The sequence below is a fragment of the Erpetoichthys calabaricus genome, chromosome 4, assembly GCF_900747795.2.
Source record: "Erpetoichthys calabaricus chromosome 4, fErpCal1.3, whole genome shotgun sequence".
Classification (NCBI taxonomy): Eukaryota; Metazoa; Chordata; class Cladistia; order Polypteriformes; family Polypteridae; genus Erpetoichthys; species Erpetoichthys calabaricus.
In genome coordinates this window covers 106,844,592-106,870,345 of record NC_041397.2, presented here as the reverse complement: position 1 = coordinate 106,870,345, position 25,754 = coordinate 106,844,592, and the positions used below count along the sequence as shown (strand labels likewise).

Here is a 25,754-nt window from a genome sequence, read left to right as displayed (position 1 = left end):
GAAAGTCCAATTCCAATTCAATTCTTGTTCCGTTTCCTGTAGTTGTTGTTGAATCCAAATTCCATTTCCTTGTTTAAATTGGAATTGTTGAGTTCATTCTTCAACTGACCCCAACCCTGCATATTTGCTGCCAGTTTATATGCTATAGCCTAACTATTTATTGCGATATTCAGTATTGTACAACAATGTATTTGCAAAACTATTTATCTTGGCTGTATGTGTTTTTTTCCTACTGCTACTTTAGAATAAAAACAAGTAAAATAAATACTGTAAAAAGTAACAGGAATGCTTTATGTTTTAAGTCAAATCAGTATTATTAATATTTTTATTCAACAAGTCATTCTCTGATTTACAGTAGATGTAAGAAACACTGGAGCACCACAAAAAATAGTCCTGTGCCCTGTTCTTCCCACCCTGTACAACTTGGACTTCAAATATAAGACCAGGTCATGCCACTTGCATAAATTCTCTGATGATTCTGCACAAGTGGGGTGTATTGACAAGGGTTTTAGACAGCATAGGAGTCAGGTGGAAAGCTGTCTGTTGATCTAAACAGAATTGTCTGCCATTCAACATCTGCCAAACCAAGGAACTCCCTGTTGACTTTTGTTACACCAAACAGCATCTATGCCCATTCACTATACAAGGTATGGGTGTGGATGTGGAGGTGGTGTAGCGCTACCAGGCTGGACTGGTCTAGTAACAGACGTTTTTTTCTTAGGAGACAGCATCCCTTTAATATTAATAGTGGTATCCTTTACGTATTCTACAACTCTGTGATGGCCAGTGTGATTATCTTTACTGTAGTTTGCGGGGCCAGTAACATTAATTCAAAAGAGACACACTGAATCAAGAAGAAGATTAAGTAGTAAGTTGAGTTTTAAGGATATAATGATGTAAACTCCTAAATTAGGGTGGCTTGTGGTAATGACATTAGCTTAGTATTTACAGGATGTTAGTAGCAGAGCTAATGTTAATGAAGGTTAATTTCAGTTAAACTATATGTGCATTTTTAATTAATAAATCAGTAAATCTGTATTGTTTTTGCTTTCATTAAATCAATCATTTCTTGTTTAATGCTGATTTATAATTTTTTCTTGTTTAAAAACCTTTATTATGCTGAAGTATGCCTCATACTGTTATTGTTTCACTATAAGCAAATTGTGCGTCTCACAATAAGACAAACTTATTTTTAACTTGCAATGTAATTCAGAATGAATTCTTCCTTTTGAGACTATTATGCAGAAAAGTTCACAATAAAGTTCTATGAATGACAAATTTTGAACAAGATCTTGCCCAGGTGCATACAGCAGGGGTGTTTTAAATCCACCTATGAGGGTCTGTACTGGGAACTGAGAAGGATGGCTGCGAGGGTTTGAGTGCAGATAAGGAGCCATTTGTCAGAGGAATCTGTGAGCAAGTGACACACCATCTATAGTCTAGTGACCCACGTCATGCCTATGGAGGAATCAAAGCATTACGCACATCCGAATCTGTTTCTCTGAGAGTTTGCAGTCAGGGCAGCTGATGGAACGGTCCTTACGGATGACACTGCAGTTGTGGCCCACTGGGCTAGCTACCTTGAGCAGCCTGAATGAGGCACATTACCTGCATTGTGAGGGAGCGTCATTTATGGCACAACAGCCATGTGGCGCAATTTCCCCAAGGGTGATCCAACTCACAGGATACTCATTGTTGAGGACCTGAATGGCTGGACCAGGACAAGGGGTCGCCCATGTACCACCTGACTGCAGCAGATAAAGGGTCATTTCCAGAGGGTGAGAGTGGACCGCATGTCTGTCTGGGGGGTTGCCAACCAGGATCCCGAGTTATTTCGTTGTGTGGTGGGTGCGGCAATGCGCTGTACTGGTGCATGCTCCCCAACCTGACCTGACCTATGAGGTGCCACTTCTATTTATTATAGTTAACGATTTGGAAAAAAAATAACGTTCATCAGTTACTGAAATGCTGATATCAATGAAAATTTGCTGCCACTTTTGCTTTCCAGAAGTAGAAATTGGCATCCCACCTTTTTAGGTCCTCTGTTTTCTGCAGTCTGGACAGTGAAATAAAAGAATATAAAGTTTATTAAGCAAGTCTAAATATAATGTAATTTTTCATCAAGAAGTATGTGTGTCATTGAGATTGTGCTTCTGAAAAGAAAACATAACGCATGTATGTAATTAGCAGTTACATGAAACAGACACCAGTACATCTAACAAGTAAGGACCAATTTAATTTTTAATGTTTTGATTTTTATAGGATATTATCACAAATGGATAATAAATCCCTGCTATGCCATGTTTTCCTTTTATTTATGATCCCGTCGAGCAGATAAGACACCCAGGCAAACAACACTGAATAATCAATAGCTGCAACCACTTTGCCCATCCCAACTCCTCACCTGAGTCGGTTTCGTCTGTGTTCAGCAGTGTTTCCCAAACTCGGTCCTGGTGAACCCCTGTGGATGCAGGGTTTTGTTCCAACCAGATTCCTAATCATTAATGCCGGTGAAACTCATCAGGGTTAAGTCGGTTTTTCAAACGCAGCCGTGTAGCAGGATGTAATAATCCGAGATGAATGCGCGCCCCCGCGCTGAGTGAAAAGCCAATGTATATTGAGTCTAGAAAACATGATCAGCAAGTCTTTGATAGGCTGCAACAAAATGATGAAAGAACGGGCGCATTTTTTTCTCACAACCTGGGTGGGTGGGTGTTAATTAGTTAGTTAATTAGTTACTTTAGTTAGTTAATTAGTTACTCGAAGGATTTCAAGATTTAATATGCACAAGCGGTAACACTGCAAAAGCAGCCCAAACCAGAAAAGACGGCTGGCAAAAAGTGGCCGACAGATTAAATGCGTGTGCATTGTACTTACTGAAAGCAGCGTTACAGATTTTGTAAATGTTCATTTTTTCCCTCTGCTTAAAAAACATTAAAAAAGCGGCGTGATTATGCGGCGTATACTACGCCGCGGGTTGGTATGCAGCGTGTAAAACAGTTTGTCGCGGATAATTTGCCTTTTACTTTAACCCGAAGACAATTTCCTGTTAGATTTGCCTTTGCGATGACAATTAATAAGGCACAGGGCCAAACTTTCAAAAAGATGTGCATATATCTGCCAAAACCAGTTTTCAGTCACGGACAGTTGTATGTTGCTCTCTCCAGAGTTCCATCTTTTCATCCACTTACTGGTATGCCTGCAGGAACACGTGCAGCGAGCGACACACACACACATACAGGCGCGTGCGAGAGAGAGCAAGTGCTGGACGCATAAGAATAAGAATACTTCATTACATTGATATACCGGTGTTTCCAGTATTCAAAGCGCTATCCACACAGGGAGAAACCGGGAAGCGAACCCAAAATCTTCCACAGTCTCCTTACTGCAAAACAGTAGCACTACCATTGCGCTACAAGGCAGTTAAAGAATGCACTGGCCTCGATTTTGTTTTCACTTCTGTTTACAGCGATCGGATCGTAGCGTGCATTATTGCAATGTTACTTTTCTTGGTGGCTTATTACATTACGGATGTTTCACATGTTAATTTTTTTCCCTGTGCTTAAAAGAGGTGATCTATTTTTGAATCTTGAACCAACATTATGCAATGGTAATTTTGTGAAATTTATTTTGCCTGATTTTGATTTTAATTTCAGAATCAGTTGTTTTTAGAATTCTTTTCTGTCTTTTTGAATCTTGGCTTTGCTTCCTATTTATATACCTTTGTTCATATTTTTCCCGCTAAATATACTTTGAAATTCTTACTATTATTTCTGTTCTTTTGTGCACATTAGTACATTTATAGTTATATTTATTGTATTTGTCATAGCCATCTACTGAAATGCCCTCATTCTTTGTCACTTAAATACCAATATGCTGAGCATCTTACTTATTATCCCAAGGCTCAAGTTTTACATTGCTGATACCAAGTTCATATGATTGTGATGACGAAATTGCATACTCTAATAAAGTGGTCAGTCAGGCACATTGGCTGGTGTCAGTGAGCCTGAGTGTGTAATTAGGAAAAGCTTGGCAATGGTAGTGTTAATCATTTGTAATAAGCTGCAAGTGTCTTCTTGTGTGTTTCATGGAAGAATGTTCTGTGAATGTATGAGGTGAAAGTTGAGCCTATTTGTTTAATAAAGGAATGCTTTTTTGTAAATAGAACACTGCATTACATCAGTGGAAGCAGGAGAATAATAGTTGGGGGCTGTTTTTAGGCTTGTCAAGCTTGGAGCAAGTGAAGAAGCTATAAATTCTGGATAGCATCATCAACTTTTACATGAGACTATCAGAGTATCAGTCAATGAACAACATTAAAATAATGTGACTCACACAGTAAAGCCATAATCATATATATACAAGAAATCTACAGTAGAGTGGCAGAGGCAATTGAAGTTTTGTGTTTTAAATGGGCAGGACCAAAGCCCTGATCATAACCCAAATGAAATGTTGTGGTTATAACTGAAGAAAACTGTTTTTGGAAAATAGCTCCAAAACAGCAGTAAGCTGAAATGCTTTTCTAAAGAGGAATAATGTAAATATTTCTACTGTTACGAGCAAGATTGATCATCAGTCACAAGAAGTGTTCAGTTAAACTCATTGCTACCAAAGGAGATACCACCCATTTTTTTATAAGCAGATTCTCTTTGTATTATATATGTACTAGCTGTGTTGCTCAGCTTCGTGTGGGAAATTTTCTAAAAAATGGGCCTCAGTTATACTACCGTCAGATAATCAGATGTATCAGAATTACTATGTATCTAATTGAGTAATTTTCTGTGTACAACATTTGTATTCTTTTTTTTATAACAAGGACTAATATTATTAGTTCACTGGAGCTCCTTAGTCTTGCACATACTACATATAATTGCCCTAGAGTATAATATTCATCTTGCAGATCAATTCCTGATTATCCTAGTGACCGACTTTGACTTTTGTTGAAGATTATAGGAAAAAATAGAAATTTCTCAGAAAATGGAAGTTAAACAGGTAATTAGTTGAGTTATAGGAATTTGGGGTATAAATATAATTTCACCCTGTAGCACATCCTGTAAAAATGGTAGCTTCAATTAGATATGAATGTAACACTTTGATCTGTAATCTTTTATACCATTACAAAGTTTTGGAGGGTTTAGATCAAAAGCAATACATTCATTCAAAGAGGCATAGTGTATCGGAACAACAGTTTAACTCAAAAATTGGAGCCAGTAAGTACTGAAGTATACCCCAAATAAACATATAAAATGTAAAATAATAGAAAGTGAAATAAGTTTTTCTTTTGTGGTGGTCTTTTACCCCTAAATATTGAAATATCTAAATGCTCTTTAGCTCTACAGATGTACTATTATCTAATTAAAGCTGTTTTAGTTAAACAGGAAGTAGTGGTTTTGTTGTCATTATACAGTATGTATGTGTATATATATATATATATTGTGATGGACGACCGGCTACAGACTCCAGTCGCCACCCCCAGGCCACCAGGAGGAGCCCTCCGGACAGCATGATGGTGCCACGAGTTCCAGTAGGGCCTCATGGACTTTGTAGTTTGTATACACAGCCCTGCTGGATACCTTGGGGGCCACCGGGAGTAGCTGTAAGGGGGCTAGTGGGCTCTTATGTGCCCTATAACCCGGGAGTGCATCAGCATCACGTGACAGGAAGGAACGACGTGCTCCCGGGCTGAAGAAAGGACTGTTTACCCTGACCCGGAGGAAATAAGGACTTGTGGGTTTGGCCAGGAACCACTTCCGGGTCAGGGGATATAAAAGGACTGTGGGAAAGTCCAGACACTGAGCTGAGCTGGGAGGTAGGAAGGCTAAGTGTCTGGGCAAGGAGGAAGAGTATTGTATTTGTGAGAATTTGTAGTTTATGAGTGTGGAGTGGAGTGTGCTTTGTGCACCGTGTAATAACAAAATAAATAGTTGTTATACTTTCACCGGGTGTTCAGAGTGGTACCTGAGGGTTCAAGAGGTGGACCACGCCTCAATCTGTTACAATATATATATATATATATATATATATATATATATATATATATATATATATATATATATATATATATATATAAATTAATTCCATTTGTAGTCTGTCCCGACCTGAATTGTGTAGGTGGTTACCTACCAGGTAACGCTTGTGGTTGGTCTGCCATTTGGCAAACATCTGCCACGGTGCCCTCTTCAGTTGCGAGAAGCAGATGTTTCGCCCTCATTTGGGCTCATCAGGCGTACACACTCTACTGCTCCCCTCTCGGGGATCGAACCTCAGACGTCAGCGTCAGAGATGAAGCCCCTTTACGCTGTGCCATGGCGTGTGGTTCGTTTATTTGACAGCCTGTAGGTCCGGAGTAATTACATTCATTGCATTCGTAGTCTGAGTCCTGACCTGAATTGTGTGGGAGGACGAAAAACATGTTGCGTACTCTTTGCATTATTTGACAGTAAACTATGCAACATTCCATGATCTGCTTCTCGCAACTGAAGAGGGAACCATGGGGGATGTTTGCTGAATGGCAGACCAACCTCAAACGTTACCTGGTAGGTAACCACCCACACAATTCAGGTCTGGACTCAGATGTGATCTTCTTGATGTCCCGCAAGACAAGGCAGTGAGACAAAAGGACAGGTGCTTTACAGGCTTTTAAATGATCGACGCACAGCACGATAAGCAGAACATGCAGCTCGGCAGCAGCAGCAGAACAACAGCAGCTGATCAGACCACATCTCCTCAGCATGTGTTCAGCCCCAAACCCCCTTGACGCCCCCCCTTGACAATGCGAGTGGCAGAGACGCAAAGTGGCTGGAGCATAGTGCACCTGGGGGGATGGGAGGGGGTAGTATGTATATATAATGTATATGTATATTGTGATAAGTCTTCTTTCAAAAATAAAAAGAAGAGTCACAAAACAATGTTTTGGGCACCCTCCCTGTATATTGTCCAAAGACAAGGAAAAAACCACAAAAGAAAACCATTTGGTGATCAAAAGCAAAATGTTTATAGCAGTTGATAAAGTTACAATGACAAAATACCGTTTTTATGCAGTAAGTCAAAATGGAAACAGGAAATGGTTGGTAGGAAGTTATGTCATTTAACGAAAAACCGGAAGTGATGTCATCGGGGGTTGCCAGAAGTGGCATCTTGTCTGGTGCTGGAAGTGACGCCCCGGCAGCCATTTTGGAACCTGGAAGTAGGCTTTATATTTTTCCTCGGTTTTCCTGCTGAGAAGAATGAGAGATTTGTGTTAGTACCATGTGATAACCTCTTGTCTGTCTATGTTTCTCTCACCTTTAGGCTTTTTCACTGCCTCCTAAACGCACGTGTGTGACAATATATATATACACCGTGCCCTCCACTATTATTGGCACCCCTTGTATGAAGGGTTAGAAAACAATCACTGCAGAAGTACTGTCATCTTCCACTGAAAAAATGAGAAACATCTGACCAATTGAAATAAGTTCATTCAAAGAAAAACAAAGCATTCATTAAGAAATAAATATTTTAAACAAAAACACATGTGCCACAATTTTTGGCACCCTTGGAATTTAGTGTGAAACAATGTGACTGAAGCATGTTTTCCATTTAAATTGGACATTGTTAAGTTGATTGGAGAGTATAGGAACTTTCCAGCTGATATCAATGACTTCCTGGTGTACATATGTGAGGAGACACAGAACCAAATGTCCTTAGTGAACCATCATCATGGCATTGAAAGAGAACACTTAATCCAAATGAGAGTGAAGTGTATTGCCCTTCATAACTCAGGGGATGTTTATAAAAAAAAATAGCTGCTCTCCTTAAAATGCCATTTCTACAGTTAGAGCAATAATAAAAATAGTGGTCATCAACTGGAACTGTGACAAAGTTGCCTGGAAGAGGACCCAAGTTTAATTTTACCCCCACGTACAGTGAGAAACATGGTAACAGAAGTAATAATATCTCCAAAGAACACCTTTGGGGAATTGCAAGAAAAAGTAAAATTCTGGGGTTATCAAGTCTGCAGAACCACCATCAGATGGCATCCCCATGCCAACAGCTTATTTGAAAGGTTTGCCAGAAAAAAAGCCTTTTCTGTCAGTTATCCACCAAGCTTAGCGCCTGGAGTTTGTAAAATGTTGCTACAACTATGACTGGAACCATGTTCTATGGTCTGATGAAACAAAAATTGAACTTTTTGTTAATAAACATGCAAAGTGGGTTTGGTGTAAAAAGATGGATGGCTATAATGAAAAGAACATTGTCCCAATTGTGAAATATGGTGGAGTTTCTGTGATGTTGTGGGGCTGTTTTTCCTCCGAAGGCCTTGGAAACATTGCTAAAGTACATGGCATCATGGATTCCATGAAATATCAGGAGATTTTAAATCAAAACTTGGCTGCCTCTGCCAGGAAACTAAAACTGGGTCGTCATTGGATTTTTCAGCATGATAATGATCCGAAACACATGTCCAAATCAACCCTGCAATGGTTAACTGACCACAAAATCAAAGTTCTGCCATGGCCATCTGTGTCCCCCAACCTGAACCCTGTTGAAAACCTGTGGAGTGAGCTGAAGAGGAGAGCACACAGGAGAGGGCCTATGACTCTGGATGATCTGGAGAGATTATGTAAAGAAGAATGGTCTCAGATACCATGCTCTATATTCTCTAACCTTACTGTATAAAAGGTTACAAGAGAAGATTCTGTGCTGTTATATTGGTAAAGGGTGGTTGTATAAAGTATTAAATGCAGATGTGCCAACAATTGTGGCAAATATGTTTTTGTTAAAAATATTTCTTGATGAGAGCTTTGTTTTTCTTTGAATGGACTTGTTTCAATTAAAAGTCAGATGTTTCTCTTTTTTTCAGGGCAAGATGACGGTTCTTCAGCAAACACTGATTTCTTTCCAACCCTTCTTACTAATTTTTACAAGTGGTGCCAATAATAGTGCAGGGGAATATATATATATACATACATATATAAATATATATGTGGGTGTGTGTGCGTATATTGTAAAAGCTAGCCTGGCCACAGACAGACATGACAACGCAGTGTCCACCACACACACGTTTATTCCCAACAATATTTACAAACACTATTTACAGTTCACAGTCCTTCGTTCTTCTGGCCGCCTCCACTCCTGCCACGCAAGCTCCATCCTTCTTCCACCCGATTGCAGCTACCTGATTTGAGTGAGGCAGCCACTTTTATCCCGTCCTGGATGTGCTCCAGGTGGTGGAAGTGCTGCCCTTGCACCCGAAAGCACTCCGGGCATAAACCATCCCTGGTCTGTCAGCACTTCCTGGTGTCCCAGAAGTGCTGTCCCCCAGGGAGTAAGGACCGGCCAGGTGCCCAGGGAAAAAGAAGTGCCGCTCTCCCGGTTCCACCTTCCTCTAGGCGTCCCGGTAGGGCAGGGTTCCTTGCCGTCTATCACTATATATATATATATATATATATATATATATATATATATATATATATATATTATACTGTATATACATACATACTAGGCCAGAAAATGAAACATCTTAGCGAAAAGAGGAGGTCCTGGGAAAAAGGGTTGAAGGAGCATGAGAGATGGGTTTAAAGGTGGAAGGTGCTGGAATGGAAGTGATTTTGCTTGGCATTGGTGATGGAGTGCAAGAATCACATGGGGCACCTGTAACACGGTTGCGGGTGAAAAGGAGCAGCGTGGTGTACATGAATGACATGGAGTGAATGAGTGAGTAGAGGGGAGTGAGAGTGAAAGAGCAGTGCGCTGCTGGGCCATAACACTGAAGCAGAAGGCAGTATAGAGGGAGGTATACGAGTCTGAGTGTGATTAAATTTAAGGCATCTCCCATGGCAAGAACTGTGGGAGTTTACTTGAAAGACAATTAATAAAGGCTCAACAGCAATTCAGACTTCTGAAATGTGTTCTGGTGTTGTTCCTCCCTGACTGATTGTAGGTGTAGCAATACAAATAAATTAAGTGTTTACCTAAAGTATTACATATACATTCAGTATATAAAATTTTCATATAAAGATTTAACAGTGTGTATTACGCAGTTCACAATGATACACCACATGTCAATATGTAGCACTGGTGTTTCTTGATTTATATATACTGACATAGGTGCAGGGGAAGTGGGTTATAGCAGTCCTGATGAAATGCTAGAGAAAAGCTATGAAGGTAAAAATTACACCTTCTGCTTTTTCTTTTCATGTTTCTGTAAAAAGATTGAATCAATATCACATCAGATAAGTGCTAAATAAATAAATATCATTGAGTGGTACTAAAACCAAAATAATTCTCTAGTACCTCTGTGCTTAACTCTCCAGTCTGCCACCAAGCTTACAGTGCTGACTGCTCTAATATAATGAAAAAAATTCTACAAAACAAGTGTATTGATTATCACTACCCATTACTGCAGTTTCCAGAATCTTCACAAATTTGTACAAAGAACGCAACATAACCATCCAAGTTATGCACAGTATCAGTTTTTAAGCAAGATACAGAGATGTTTTTTCGCATGCCAGGATCAAAGGTGTAGTTAGAGCAGTATTTCCCAACCGTTTTTCTGGAACACTTTTTGTATCCATAAAAAACCCCAAGGCACACAATGATTGTACCAACTGCAAAAGCACTAAATCTATACACGTTCTTTGTTCTTTTGTCTGCTCATACAGAAGGTCCTCTCTGTGCCTTACTCCACTGACCCTGGTTTAGAGCAAACTCTGAGAGAGTCAATGGCGAAAATGTACCCGGGCAGATGGACCCCCAACATGTCTTCTGGCCATTAAGTGCTCTATAAGTGCTGTGTCTTCAAAATGGCAACCACATAGCTTTTTATGTTGGCTCCTCCAGATAGTCCCGTCCTCCTCAGATGGGTCTCAACCACCTGAAGAGCTTGTCTGTCTCAGGGCAGGACCCATGGACACTATACCATTATTTCCATGGCACTTGAAAAACACTTGTGTAGAGTATAATTATCAAGTCGTTGATGGCGATGAACAATTAAGGATAGTATTAATATATGCCCATTTAAGAGATGCATATTATTTCAATTGAAATCAGTCTTTTATCAATGCATTCAAAGTCAATAGTCATTTCAGTCTTTTAAATTTTACTTTAGCACGTCTGTGTCTCATATGTTGTGCCAATTTGATGAATAATACATTGGCCTTGTTTTCTTTTTGCCTTATTTTCAAATTGCCTTTTAGGAAGGCATTCAAATTCATGTTATACTTGCGCAAATATTATTTTGTTAAAAGTTCATGTTTTAGGTCATTGTTTAAGTTTGAACTATGCCATTAATTTTTTAAAAATTCCTTTGTGTTGATTCTACATTAAATTAATGATTCAGTTTATATTAACGTCATAATTCATGTATTAATTTTATAGTGACATGTTTTAATGTTAGATGCGATTAATTGCATACATTTACGAGATTAATTTGTTTTTTTAATTGATTCCAAGCCCTAATATATACACTACTGTTCAAAAGTTTTAGAACACCTTAGTTTTTCCATCCATCCACCCATCCATTTTCCAACCCACTGAATCCGAACACAGGGTCACGGGGGTCTGCTGGAGCCAATCCCAGCCAACACAGGGCACAAGGCACGAAACAATCCTGGGCAGGGTGCCAACCCACCGCAGGACACACACAAACACACCCACACACCAAGCACACACTAGGGCCAATTTAGAATCGGCAATCCACCTAACCTGCATGTCTTTGGAATGTGGGAGGAAACCGAAGCGCCCGGAGGAAACCCACGCAGACATGGGGAGAACATGCAAACTCCACGCAGGGAGGACCCGGGAATCGAACCCAGGTCCCCAGATCTCCGAACTGCGAGGCAGCAGCGCTACCCACTGCGCCACCGTGCCACCCCCTTAGTTTTTCCATTTTTTCAAATTTAATCAGTTGAAATGTAATGAATGACCTAAAATGATGAAAAAGTAAGTAGTAAATTGACAGAGGTTTAAATTTAAAGTTCAGGTTAGTAAAAAATGAATAAAGGAAATATCAGAATATTACTAATGGGCCTTCTTCAGGGAACAACTAATCAGAGGTGGGTAGAGTAGCCAAAAATTGTACTCAAGTAAGAGTAGCGTTACTTCAAAATAATATTACTCAAGTAGAAGTAAAAAGTAGTCATCCAAAAAATTACTCAAGTAAGAGTAAAAAAGTATTTGGTGAAAAAAGACTACTCAAGTACTGAGTAACTGTTTGAACATAATAAATGATTTATGTTTTAGAAATGTTGTAATAAGACAGACAAAAATATAAAATAATGTACAAATTCTGCTATTTCCAAATAATAAAAATGAGTAAAAAATAAATAACATCTTTACAAAATAAAGATGCACAAATAACACAAAGTTCCAAATCTCAGTTTTTCACAATAAAGCTTTTGAAGCCAATACCTACAATAGGTAACATGTATGTTTGAACAGTGCAAACTACATACAGTGACAAGATATATTGTACACTGACAGTATAATACTGTATATTCACTTTGTGGGTCCGCAGCTTCAAAAAAAAAAAAAAAAAGGGCCAGTTTCAAATCCATAAAGCTGTGTTACTCTCTGTAGGCACAATTGCACGACCGCAGGGAGTTAATGAGGTAGTTGGAGCGAGTCACACCTGCACGTGTGGGTGCGATCGTTCTCAATTGCTTCATTGGTTTTCTGTGGCGTGTGATTAAGGCCCACGGGGACGGGAGTGTGTATATATATGGGTCGGCACAATAAAAGAAGAGGGAATCAAAGAAAAGAGTCTGTAGGGGACCGGCATCGTCACACACTTGACCTCCAAATAGCACAGCTGATAGAAAATAACATTAGAACAAGGCAGCTTGTGCACATACAAGAAGTCTCACTTTACCATGACTGTCTGTGCATGTTTGGTTAAAATTTGCTTGTTCTTCACTCAGTGAAGTGATGGTTAAGTTTCAGCAGGAGTTGGCTCTCAAGGTTCTTTCAGTGAAGCTGTGACCGTTTAGCAGTGAACAGGAGCCCCACATGACTAAAAGTCTCTCACAGGCTACAGACACAGGAAGTTTGTGTGTGGTCATGTGACTGCATGGCTATGTCTGATTCATGAAACAGTCATGCTGTAGATCAATTGGCGACTTCTCTCTGGCAAAAATACAGCATATCTAATGTGTAAATGGAAAAAAGTAACGAGTCGAGTGTTGCCCAATGTAGCGGAGTAAGAGTAGCGTTTCTTCTTCACAAATGTATTCAAGTAAAAGTAAAAAGTATGGTGCAGTAAAACTACTCTTAGAAGTACAATTTTTTTAAAAAGTTACTCAAGTAAATGTAATGGAGTAAATGTAACTCGTTACTACACACCTCTGCAACTAATGTAGGTTACAACAGCAGTTTAAGTAAATTAGGCAATTTTCACAGGTGTCTCAATTTCTGTTGATTACTTAAAAACCCTTTGTCTGTCTTAAAGCAGAGTTAGAACAGACTGTGTTACTACACTCTCTGAATTACTACTTGGACAATATTCCAGTGATATTGGCAAGAAAATGGCAATTAAATGAAACGTGGCAGAGCATTATTACCCTTAGAAGTGCTGGCCTTTCATTTAGAGAAAATGCAAAAAAAAAATCAAAGTGACAGTGAATATGGTGTCTTACACAATCCAATGGCATTTGGAAACTGGAATAAACGCTGATAGGAAGAGATTTGGCAGACCCAAATTCATAAACCAATTAGAAGACAAATTTCTGAGGGTCACCAGCTTGCGTGATAGGTGCTTCACAGCACAACATGTTTGTTGTGGCAGTAAGAATGCCATTCCTTAAAGAACAAAAATAGAGCCTTGAAATACTGACTGTTGACTACTGCAAACTGAACAAAGTCTCCTCTTCACAGTAGAAAATGAGACTAGCTTTTTTCAGCCACTGTTAAGCTGTTCTTGAAGCTGTTGTGCTCTGAGGCGCCTATCACAGAAATGTGGTTGCCCCAAAATTATGAAGCCACATTGGCTAAGACCTCTTTTCTAAAATGCACTAATTAAGAGAACATGGCTTGTTGGTAAATTTAAAGTTTTTACCTTTTAGTACTAATTTTTAGTTTATTTGAATGTACTTCAGTGGAAATCCTGCTCATCTTACCTTAGTGTTTACTGTCAAGTGTTGTTTGCCTATTGATAATAGTAAATCTTTTTTTACTTTAAAGAAAAAAAAGACTTTGTTTATTTTCATATATTGTTCATCTAAAGATAACACTAAATTTCTTTTTATTTTGTTTTATTTCTGTCTTATTTTAACCTAAACCAATTTGTTAACCCTTATTCCTAATCTTTTACTTGTTTTTATTTGACGATTGTAAAACATCTAAATCTAATAATTTGTAGAGCTTGTTGCTTTCCTGTAGATGTGAAGAATGAATTAGCATATCTAAACAGTATTATCAATACCCTGAAGAAATTTAATTTACTTCCAAAGATAATTTTTTACAATGCACCATTCATTATTGCTTTTATCTTTGATCTAATATAATTTTTTACTTGTGCTGTACAATGCAATACTGGTATTGTCTTCACAGTAAGAAATGTCTAGAAAATGGAAGATTTTATGGGTTTTATAATGTTAACAGGATATGACAGCAAGAGATTTACTCCAGCAAAGGTACACTTTACCTAATGGAGACACGTCATGGAGACCCTCACCTTTGGTTACAGCAGCTCAGGAAGGCAAACTGGTTGTACTGGATGGTATTCACAGAGTGAATCTGGGGACTCTCTCTGTATTGTCCAGGTCAGTAAGAAAATATATTACTTTTTATACTTTTTATGTTTGTTGAAATGAGTATCATATCTAAGAATATTGTTTGAAATAGGCATTTTAATTTTTACAGACTTATTCATGACAGAGAGATAGCACTATATGATGGAACTAGATTAATTCCAGCAGACCGGTACCAATCTTTAAAGGAGGTACATAAATTAACGGATGAAGATATGCAGAAAAGGTATATTTTTTTTTTTATTAAAAGCTATTTGTAGTAGCTGAGGTCATAAATTTAATTTTGATGGTTTGACTAATAAAGGGAAGGACACCCACCTGCTGCATTTACAATTACATATATACAAATATATATTTGTTGTGTCGTGATTGAAGTCATGAGGTTACTGGCTATCAGCATTATTGAGGAGCTTTGCTACAGAGATAAAAGCAAGTATAGTATGGCTTATTGCATTCATCAAGGTGATCAGCCATCCACCGTCCAACTTCCTATTTGTGGCACAGTTGATATACTTTCATTGGCATATTAAGGTGACTAGAGACCCTTAGGCTACATGTTCTGTGTAAATGCTCATATTACTAGTTGTTAGCACTAATTGACAAAGGACCTCTCCTAAATGAATTCATCCATTGGGAGATATGAATTACATTTTTATTGTTAGGTGTTCTGTATTTGTCTCATTGGTAGTGGAATTAGCACTGACATTGACTAACAAACATCTCGCAGTTTTTTTGTAAGTGATAATTTCATTGAGCACCCTTTTTCTGCTTAGTTTAATGAATTTTGACCACATTGTTAAAGAAAGGTATGAAGGGGCTCCCTTATTTACATTAGCATATTTTTCAATATTTGGCCTGCGAGAAGAGTTAACTGATAACTTTAGGGATACCTATGAATATGCTAATTTGATTAAAAAAATAGTGCAAAATTTATTTTATCATGTTCATACCATTTATAGAGGGGTTGGGCTTATTTTTTAGTTTATACAGATTTGCACAATATTTATTGTGAACTTTGACAACTAGGCACAATTAAACATCACCCAGTTTCTTAAATGTTAATTTTTTTCCTTTGGTTTAAATTGTCAATACATGAATCCTACAGGTGATTATTTTGTTTTGAAGAACAGGGCCTTCGCTGAAGGCTGGGGCTGTAGCTTTGAATTGTTGCCAAAATGATCCATTGGTACCTGTCAGTTTTTCCGACTTATGATTTTAACACTGAGTGTAAGTGTACTTAAAATAAAATAACTAGTCTTTACAAATGTCTTCCTCTTGGTTTCACTCTGCTTATATTTCAATTGTAAATTCACTGTACAGTATTCTTGTACTGAAAAATACATGTACACTATATATCAATAGATTTAGCCACTACTGCCAGAAAGCTCCCCTAATGTTATGCTTACTCTGTAAACAGTGTAGTATAGTCATAAAAATACATGCAATTGCCTGTAATCTTCATTTTATATTAGAACCTGTTATTCAGGATGGTTTTAACATTAAGTCTGATAAGTGAAATCTCTCTATAATAACAAAAAAAAAAACTTGCAAGGCTTGGAAGGAGACGATACGTGATTTTCTCAGAGACACTTTCATGTCCCGCAAGACAAGGCAGTGAGGCAAAAGGACAGCTGCTGTACAGGCATTTAAATGATCGACACGCATCGTGACAAGCAGAGCATGCAGCTTGGCAGCACCAGCATCAAGCCAGGAGCTGATCCGACCACATCTCCTTACCGTGCGTTCTCCTCACCTTCCCTTCTACATGTATAACCTCAGGCAATTAGGTGTGGTAAAAGACAAGCAGGAGTAAAGTTACAATTTAAGCAATGTATTATTGATAACTGTTTGTTGAGCTAAAGTTTGCCAGTTAGGCAGTCTGGCTTTCCTGTGCGGGTTGACTGAGAAACAGCAGAGAAACATTTACCAAACTTGTTTGAGGCACTTCCTCCAACCCTGTCGATGTAGATCTGGGCGTTAATGTTTGCAGTGCACCATGCAATGGATAGATGTCTGTTATGTGCAGTTTGGTATGGGATTTGAAAAGTAGTATTAAAGTTTTTGATATGCTGTCTCTTGGAATGACAAATGCAATGTGTTTTATTACTACAATATTTGTGATGTGCCATCTTTTAGAATTACAGAGACATAGCCTCTAGATTATGTCCTCACAGGTGGCGCAGTGGTAGTGCTGCTGCTTTGCAGTAAGGAAACTGTGGAACATTGTGGGTTCGCTTCCCGGTTCCTCCCTGTGTGGATAGCGCTTTGAGTACTGAGAAAAGCGCTATATAAATGTAATGAATTATTATTATTATAGCAACCGGACGGACACACAGACACTTAATCCTTTTATTTTGGTGGACTGATTGTACTAATTTAACTGTCTATAAGGTTAATTCTTGCCTAAAATAAATTTAATTACTCAGTAAATCACTTTTCTGTGGAAAAGGGAAAATAATGTTTGCTTTTGAAGTTATGTAGAAGGCTGCCAAAACAGTATGTTTTAACAATAAGTTTTAATTTTATTTATACGTTGGTTTTGGCATTTGGTGTAGACAGCAAAGAAAGAATTTCATTGTACAGGGCAATGTGTTTCCTTACTGTGCAAAGCACAATAAACATTGAGCTTTTAATTCTAAAAGAGATATCTAATAAGCAGCATAAATATATTTCGTATTTGTTTGTATAGAGGTGCACATCATACAGATCTCCTTTACACTGAGTTCAATACCAAGCAGACTGCTGTTCCAAATATACTGTGCTTTACCACTTACAGTTACAGAATTGTATATAGGATTAAAGGTATTGATAGTCCTTATTTTTAAAAGTAACATTTTTGTAAAGGTTCTTGTGTGTTAAAAAACACAAATAATACACATCACTGAGGGAATTGTGTGGTATACTTTTATTTTTAATTGTAAGGTATAGCTCAGACTTCCTACCTACTATCCTATATGAAATTCATAAAAAGTCCTTTCTGTGGCACTTCCAACTTTTCATCTTCAAGTGTAAATTTTACATTTTATTTCCTGTTTTACTTTCATAAATTTTTAAAAATCTATTCCATTTGTCTTAACAAATAATGTTCTATTACATTTGTTATTCTTTATTTAAAGGTTAAATGGAAGGGTAGTGCTCTGATCATCTTCCGAATTTTCTGACTTATGTTTATTATTCTGTACATATAACTGATTTTAAATCAATGCTTGATACTGTAAATTAACTTTCTGGTGATATAGTACTAAGGTGTTGTACTGCCGTGTTAGCCAGTATAGATGTAATGAGAAGTCAAGCAATTATTGGCTAACTAAAAAGATTACAATATACAAGCTTTCAAGGCAACTCATACCCCTTCTTCAGGCAAGATGTAATCAATTCAAGCAATCAATTACATCTTGCCTGAAGAATGGGCCTGAGTTGCCTAGAAAGCTTGCATATTGTAATATTTTTAGTCAGCCAGTAAAAGGTGTCATTTTGCTTGGTAAGTAATATGGAATGTAAAACAGATTTCTTATCTTAGTGTTTTAATATATTGAAATGACTTGAATAAGACATAGAGCCTTTAAAATTTAAAACATACTGTATACAAAAATAAGACAATAATAGAAAAAGTGCTAAGAATGCAGTATAAAAACAAATAATTTAAGTAAGCTCATATAAAGACTTCCTGGCACTTTGGAATTCTGGGTTGCAGATTGAGGTTGAGTAGTGAGCACCTTATTGTTTACTAGCTGGCTTGGTCAACAATAAATAGTGGACTGTGTCCTTTAGTATAGTGTTTAAATGTAAGTTCAGATGCACAGCAGACTTTTTCTCTGCCAAGTTTTTATAGTGTTTACAATAGAGATCCATAGCACCACAGTATCGCTATAAAATAAATTTCATTTGCTAATGCAAATTCTTCTAGATTTTTTGGAGTCGCTGATCTTTGTTGAATGATATCTGTGTTCAAAATTGATTATAATTGGCATTCGTTGTAATGGTTTTGAATAGTGATGTAGACATTGGCTTTTTCTTTCTTTTTCTTATGGCATTGGCCTTAAGTTTTGGAATTTTCACTTCATCAAATTAACTTGCATGTCATAATTACTTTTGCTTCCTTGTCTGTGGTGAGCTTCTTTATAGGTTACATTTGTTCTCTGTATACATCTTCTCGCAGCCTCCCTTTTCCATTTTCATTTCAGTGTTCAGCATATTCATTTTGTCAAGTTTGATGCTCTCTCCCTGCACCATCAATTAACCACACTTATAGGTACACAATACCTACTGTCACATTCAAGAACTACACTCTGCTCCCATTCTGTAGACTGATTATTGGAATATTCTGTCACCTGTTGTATATGTATGTATAAATGTCCATTATATATAAACTGTTATAATTGTGTACGCTTGGAGGTTTGAAACTTTAAAAAGATGTGTTATGATATATGCCTTTATAACTATGAAGGACAGTCAATGTAATGAATACCAACTGCTAGTTAAAAATTACTTCTTCAACAGTAACACAAGAACACAAATAGAAAGTAGTTAAATTTCACACAAATGTAAAAAAAAAAATTCACAAAGTTAACTATAGGTACATACCATAAGTTACCAAGGAGTGTAGTACATTTGTAGCACTTTGGGGATTTTGGAGAAATCATGCAAATAGATTCAGCTGGCTCTTGTCACAATTATATTCTAACTCACAAACTATAGAGTTCTGTGACTTGACCTAAACAAGATGCTAGTCACATGGAAAATTGTGTAAAGTCACTTGGACTGGTCCCTGAGAGCTTATGTATTGTTGGAATTCCAGAAGCTGAAAGGAAAAAAATTATGCTGTATTTATTTCCAGTCTCATTATTTCCAGGAGAAAGTCATTATTATCCATAAATATATTAAATTTACAGATTGGTTGCTCCAAAGCATGGTTTGAGTAAAAGACAGAGTAGTAGTTTCCTCATCTAACAACTGATTTAGTTCACAAGATAGCTGCCTTTACTGACATTTAAGGAAAGATTTGAGAAGATAAATTTTAAAATAGGTTATTAGTGCTTCCATACGTGAATTAGGGCTTGGATAAGTGATTGACAGAGGGACACATCAGTTTAAATTATTTCAGATAGCTTAAGCCATCTTTGGGGATTTTTCTATCAGCCACATAAACAGAGTTGCTGTTTTGTTAATTTTTGTGGTTGAGTTTTTTTGTCTTTACTTAATTTACTTTGTTCAGTGTCACTTTTTGTAGGCTGCAGTAAGTATTTGATATGTTCACTTTTTTTATTTTTATTTTTTTTTTAATTTGAGGCCTTTTCTTCCTCATTGTCCATTCTTGGTAATGCTAGCAATAGGTTGCAGAGAATGATTAACTCTCCTTTTTAGTATACTGTATATACTTATTTCTGCTTTCATCTCCTTAACATTTGTCAGTTCTTTTTAGTATACTGTATACTAATTTCTGCTTTCTTCTCCTTAACATTTGTCAGTTTCTTATACAGTAATAATCTCCATATAATGTGTATTGTAAGTCAAGATGTAAAATTGTGGTTATTAACTCATAACTTCATACAACTCAATTTGGTTTATAGTCTTAGCATTTTGGTTCTGGTAAAATTCTTGTAGTTCTGGTAATTACTCTTGGCAGTTCTTGTTTTGACTTTGTTTATAGTTTAGCCCTAATGGATTTTGTTTTTGAAGTAATTTGAAACTGTTTTTGTTCCAGTTTCTCCAAAGCACTCTTATCTCCTGACCTGTGCTTAGCCACCTCTTTGCAGGTGCTTATCATCTCTATGCCAATATAAAAATTTTTAATTGTTTATACAGCTTGTCTTGTGTCTATCATAGTACTTGTACACAGATTCTCTGTACTTAAATAATGACTTCATTAAAGCCCTAAATATGATTGAACTTCGGGTTTCTGTATTATAGTTAAAATATAGTATGGGAGTAATCTGCAAATGCTCATATGTTTGCACTATTTAAACATGATTAATTAATAAAATGCTACCTAATAACACTATTATATTTTCCAAAGCATTCAAATAAAATAAATGTGCTTTGGCTTTCTCTTTTCATTCAAGTTATAGTTTAAGAGTCTATGTTCTCTTAGGTTCATGTAGGAGTCTTGTCTGTTCTGTTTCAGTTTTATTTGCTTTGTCATGCATACTGAATTGTAAGAAAAATACTAGAAACAGATTTATGTATAAATCATCATTCAGGAGAAACATTGTCACGTCTTCACATAAACAACACTTGATACATTTGATTTTTTAAAAATATAATTCCTATAGTGTAATAAGATACTTGCTACTGTGAATTTGCTGATAATCAGTTATACTGCAGTTACATCCTTCTTGTTACTGAGCTATCTCATTAGGCTTTCACAGTCTGCATTTTGTAATTTTAGGGTTTGTTTTAAAGCCAATGAACCTAAAATTTGTAATGAGGCTTTTTAACAATTTCAGGTTTATCAAATGGATTAAAGAAAATCAGAAGATTGTGATCCATCATGTCCTAAAATGCTAACATTTCTTTTATGATTGAAGCAGTTATAATTTCTATTTTAAGATACAGTATATGGCCAAAAGTTTGTAGACACCTGACCATCATACCTGTATGAGCTTCTTAGACATTCCATTCCAAACACATGGACATTAATATGCCGCTGTTCCCCCTTTGCAGCTATAACAGCCTCCCATCTGGGAAGGCTTTCCATAGCATTTTGGAGTGTGTCTATGGGAAGCTGTGTTCATTGTGCCAAAAGAACATTTGTGAGGTCAGGTACTGATGTTGGATAAGAAAACCTGGCTGGATATCATCTTTTTAGTACATCCCAAAGGTGATCATAGGGTTGAGGTCAGGGCTGTGTACAGGCCACTACACAACACACTTGTCAAACTGTGTCTTTATGGACTTGGCTTTGTGCACAGTGGCACAGTAATACTGGACCAGAAAATGGCCTTCTCCAAACTGTGGCAAGAACACTTGAAGTACACAGCTGTCTAAACTGTCTTGGTAAGTTGCAAAATTAACAGTACACTTAAATGCTTCCATGAGGTCTACCCAAAGTACTGAGAAACAGCTCAATACCATTATCTCTTCTCCACCAACCTTTACAGTAGGCGCTATGCAGTCTGGAAGGTTACTTTCTCCTGGCATAAACCAAACCCATATTCATTCATCAGACTGCTAGATAATGAAGCATGATTTATCACTCCAGAGAACATGTTTTCACTGCACCAGAGTCCAATGTCAACATGCTTTACAGCACTACAGCAGTTACATGGCACTGCACATTGTGATCTTAGGCTTGTGTATAGCTGCACAGCCATGGGAACCCTTTTGATGAAGCTTGCGAGACACAGTTCTCATACTGATTTTGCTTCGGGGGCAGTTAGGAATCCTTTTGTGAGTAATGCAAGAGAGAATAGGCACTATTTACACTTTTTGGTTTTCAGCCCTCTCTAGCACCTCTCTGTGAATTTGTGTGGTCTACTACCACTTTGTGACTGAGCTGCTGATGCTCTTAGACACTTCTACTTCAAGTTTTAGCACATACAGTGAACCAGGGCAGATCTAGCAGAAATTTCACCTACCGACATGCTGTAAAGGTGGCATTCTAATGCCACATTTAAAGTTACTATGTTCTTCATTCAACTTTCATTCTGTTTCCATTCTACTGCCATGTATTTTTCAATGACTATTGCGTGCCATATGCTTGATTTTGCCTCTGTTTACAATGGGTACTGCTAAAATACCTGAACTCGATAATTTGGAGAAATTGGCCATATAACGATGGTTGCTGCTTTCAACTAAAGAGATGGTACTGTCTGAAACGTGAATATAACCAGTCAAAAAAGGTAAGGAGATTGAATGAATAATATCAGGATCAAAACTCATTTTGACGGCATAAAACAAATTCTTAAAGGTTTGATCGTATTATTGGCTTTTTGTTTTATATTTTAGTAACCAATGTTTATAGTGTATAGTGTGTTGATATATATAAAAAACATTGAATTAAAGACCATTGTAATTAACAGTAAATGATACAATAAATAGTAATTGCTTTAAATAATGTAAAGTAGAAGAAATCCCTGAAAATGCAGGAACCGGTGACCCTGAAACCCCATGCTCTTCAAGCCACTTCCAAAATATATTTTTTCTAAATTCACATAGTACATGCAAGCAAAACTGCCAAATCTCTATGCTCCTCGAACATTTGTACAGGCTTAAAGAGTTGTTTCACTAATCTCTATCCTCCAGGAATCTCCATTCTATTACCCTGCAATAACTTTTCCTGGGAAGCTGAGGATTATGATCCCTCAGCAACTGGAGAACACCTTTGTGTCCCACTTTTTAATAATGGGAACCACCACTTCAGTCTGGTAGTCCTTCAGCCCTGTTCTAAACTCCCAAGCAATAGCCAAGAGACATAAAAGCTAAAACACCCATTAAACATCAAGTGCAGCTTTCAGCTTTTATACTTGTATTTGATTCATCCAGCAGTGGAGCTTTTTATCAGTGTACAGACTTTAATATTGTATATTCTGACATTATTAATAATATATATAAAGTCATATATAATTAATAATTTATATGTTATCTTTTACTAGCCATGGTACCTGTCAAAGACAGGTAATAGAATATTTTAAAAGTATGTGCAGTCTTTTGCCCTATGTGTACAAAAATTGCCTTTCATCTGTATTTGCGTGATGCTTCTCCATAAAGCCTAATTATCAGACTCTGCCATTATTTTTGAAATACCTTTCTTGCCTCCTTTCTGGTTTAATTCTTTTTTATCTTTGAAAACACCTCTCTCAGTGTGCCTCATCCGCCCTTTCTTCTCTTTGTGCGTCTCACACTCTCGCTTCCTCTTTTGTTGCGTAACCTAAGACAAACTGACCAATCATACCAAAGACAAACTAACCAATCAGATTGCTCAGATGGACTGAGAACACACAGACCATTGTGATGTAGCAATATTTTATTTAATATTACAGTTTGCCTAAAGCTCTGCAGCCATTGATTGTGAAAAATGTACGAAAATTGATGATATCAGTAAGGGGGTGAATACTTTTTCTCAGCACTGTGTATATCTATTTATAGAGTCAGAGAAACAATCTCTATCCCAAAAGGGATTGGAGAGAGTTACAGTAGCAAACATACAACAAAGAACAAAAAAAAAAACTGCCAATCAATATAAAGTGTAAGCAGCAACCTAATACCCCTCAGAGAATAATTACTATTGTTGTGTTTCTGGCTATAACATCAAGATAAATTCTTAGCAACTATGGTGCTTGTGAATAAAATTTCTTTTATCCCTTCATTTATTCGTTACTTGTTCATACCAATTATTTCCTTAAGAGGCATTAGCTCTCTGGAAATGTGTTCTTTTGAATTGCGACGTTTTAATTAACCTGAATTTATCCATCCATCCATCCATCCATTGTCTCCCGCTTATCCGAGGTCGGGTCGCGGGGGCAGCAGCTTGAGCAGAGATGCCCAGACTCCCCGGCCACTTCTTCTAGCTCTTCCGGGAGAATCCCAAGGCGTTCCCAGGCCAGTCGAGAGACATAGTCCCTCCAGCGTGTCCTGGGTCTTCCCCGGGGCCTCCTCCCGGTTGGACGTGCCTGGAACACCTCACCAGGGAGGCGTCCAGGAGGCATCCTGATCAGATGCCCGAGCCACCTCATCTGACTCCTCTCGATGCGGAGGAGCAGCGGCTCTACTCTGAGCCCCTCCCGGATGACTGAGCTTCTCACCCTATCTTTAAGGGAAAGCCCAGACACCCTGCGGAGGAAACTCATTTCAGCCGCTTGTATTCGCGATCTCGTTCTTTCGGTCACTACCCATAGCTCATGACCATAGGTGAGGGTAGGAACATAGATCGACTGGTAAATTGAGAGCTTCGCCTTGCGGCTCAGCTCCTTTTTCACCACGACAGACCGATGCAACGCCCGCATTACTGCGGATGCCGCACCGATCCGCCTGACGATCTCACGCTCCATTCTTCCCTCACTCGTGAACAAGACCCCGAGATACTTGAACTCCTCCACTTGGGGCAGGATCTCGCTACCAACCCTGAGAGGGCACTCCACCCTTTTCCGGTTGAGGACCATGGTCTCGGATTTGGAGGTGCTGATTCTCATCCCAGCCGCTTCACACTCGGCTGCGAACCGATCCAGAGAGAGCTGAAGATCACGGCCTGATGAAGCAAACAGGACAACATCATCTGCAAAAAGCAGTGACCCAATCCTGAGCCCACCAAACCGGACCCCCTCAACACCCTGGCTGCGCCTAGAAATTCTGTCCATAAAAGTTATGAACAGAATTGGTGACAAAGGGCAGCCCTGGCGGAGTCCAACTCTCACTGGAAACGGGTTCGACTTACTGCCGGCAATGCGGACCAAGCTCTGGCACTGATCGTACAGGGACTGAACAGCCCTTATCAGGGGGGCCAGTACCCCATACTCTCGGAGTACCCCCCACAGGATTCCCCGAGGGACACGGTCGAATGCCTTTTCTAAGTCCACAAAACACATGTAGACTGGTTGGGCAAACTCCCATGCACCCTCCAGGACCCTGCTAAGGGTATAGAGCTGGTCCACTGTTCCGCGACCAGGACGAAAACCACACTGTTCCTCCTGAATCCGAGGCTCGACTATCCGACGGACCCTCCTCTCCAGGACCCCTGAATAGACTTTTCCAGGGAGGCTGAGGAGTGTGATCCCTCTGTAGTTGGAACACACCCTCCGATCCCCCTTCTTAAAGAGGGGGACCACCACCCCGGTCTGCCAATCCAGAGGCACTGTACCTGATGTCCATGCGATGTTGCAGAGGCGTGTCAGCCAAGACAGTCCTACAACATCCAGAGCCTTGAGGAATTCCGGGCGTATCTCATCCACCCCCGGGGCCCTGCCACCAAGGAGTTTTTTGACCACCTCGGTGACCTCAGTCCCAGAGATGGGGGAGCCCACCTCTGAGTCCCCAGGCTCTGCTTCCTCATTGGAAGGCATGTTAATGGGATTGAGGAGGTCTTCAAAGTAT

The 25,754-nt window shown here is 38.4% G+C and overlaps 1 protein-coding gene across 1 annotated transcript in view; it reads left to right on the top strand.

Moving 5' to 3' along the window:
* vwa8 (von Willebrand factor A domain containing 8) overlaps positions 1 to 25,754 on the top strand; it is a 509,572-nt gene that overhangs the window by 180,092 nt on the left and 303,726 nt on the right. Inside the window, exons 13-14 of the mRNA XM_051925677.1 lie at positions 14,578 to 14,738; positions 14,839 to 14,952. Of these exons, the coding sequence (XP_051781637.1) occupies positions 14,578 to 14,738; positions 14,839 to 14,952 (275 nt within the window). The remainder of the gene's footprint in view (positions 1 to 14,577; positions 14,739 to 14,838; positions 14,953 to 25,754) is intronic.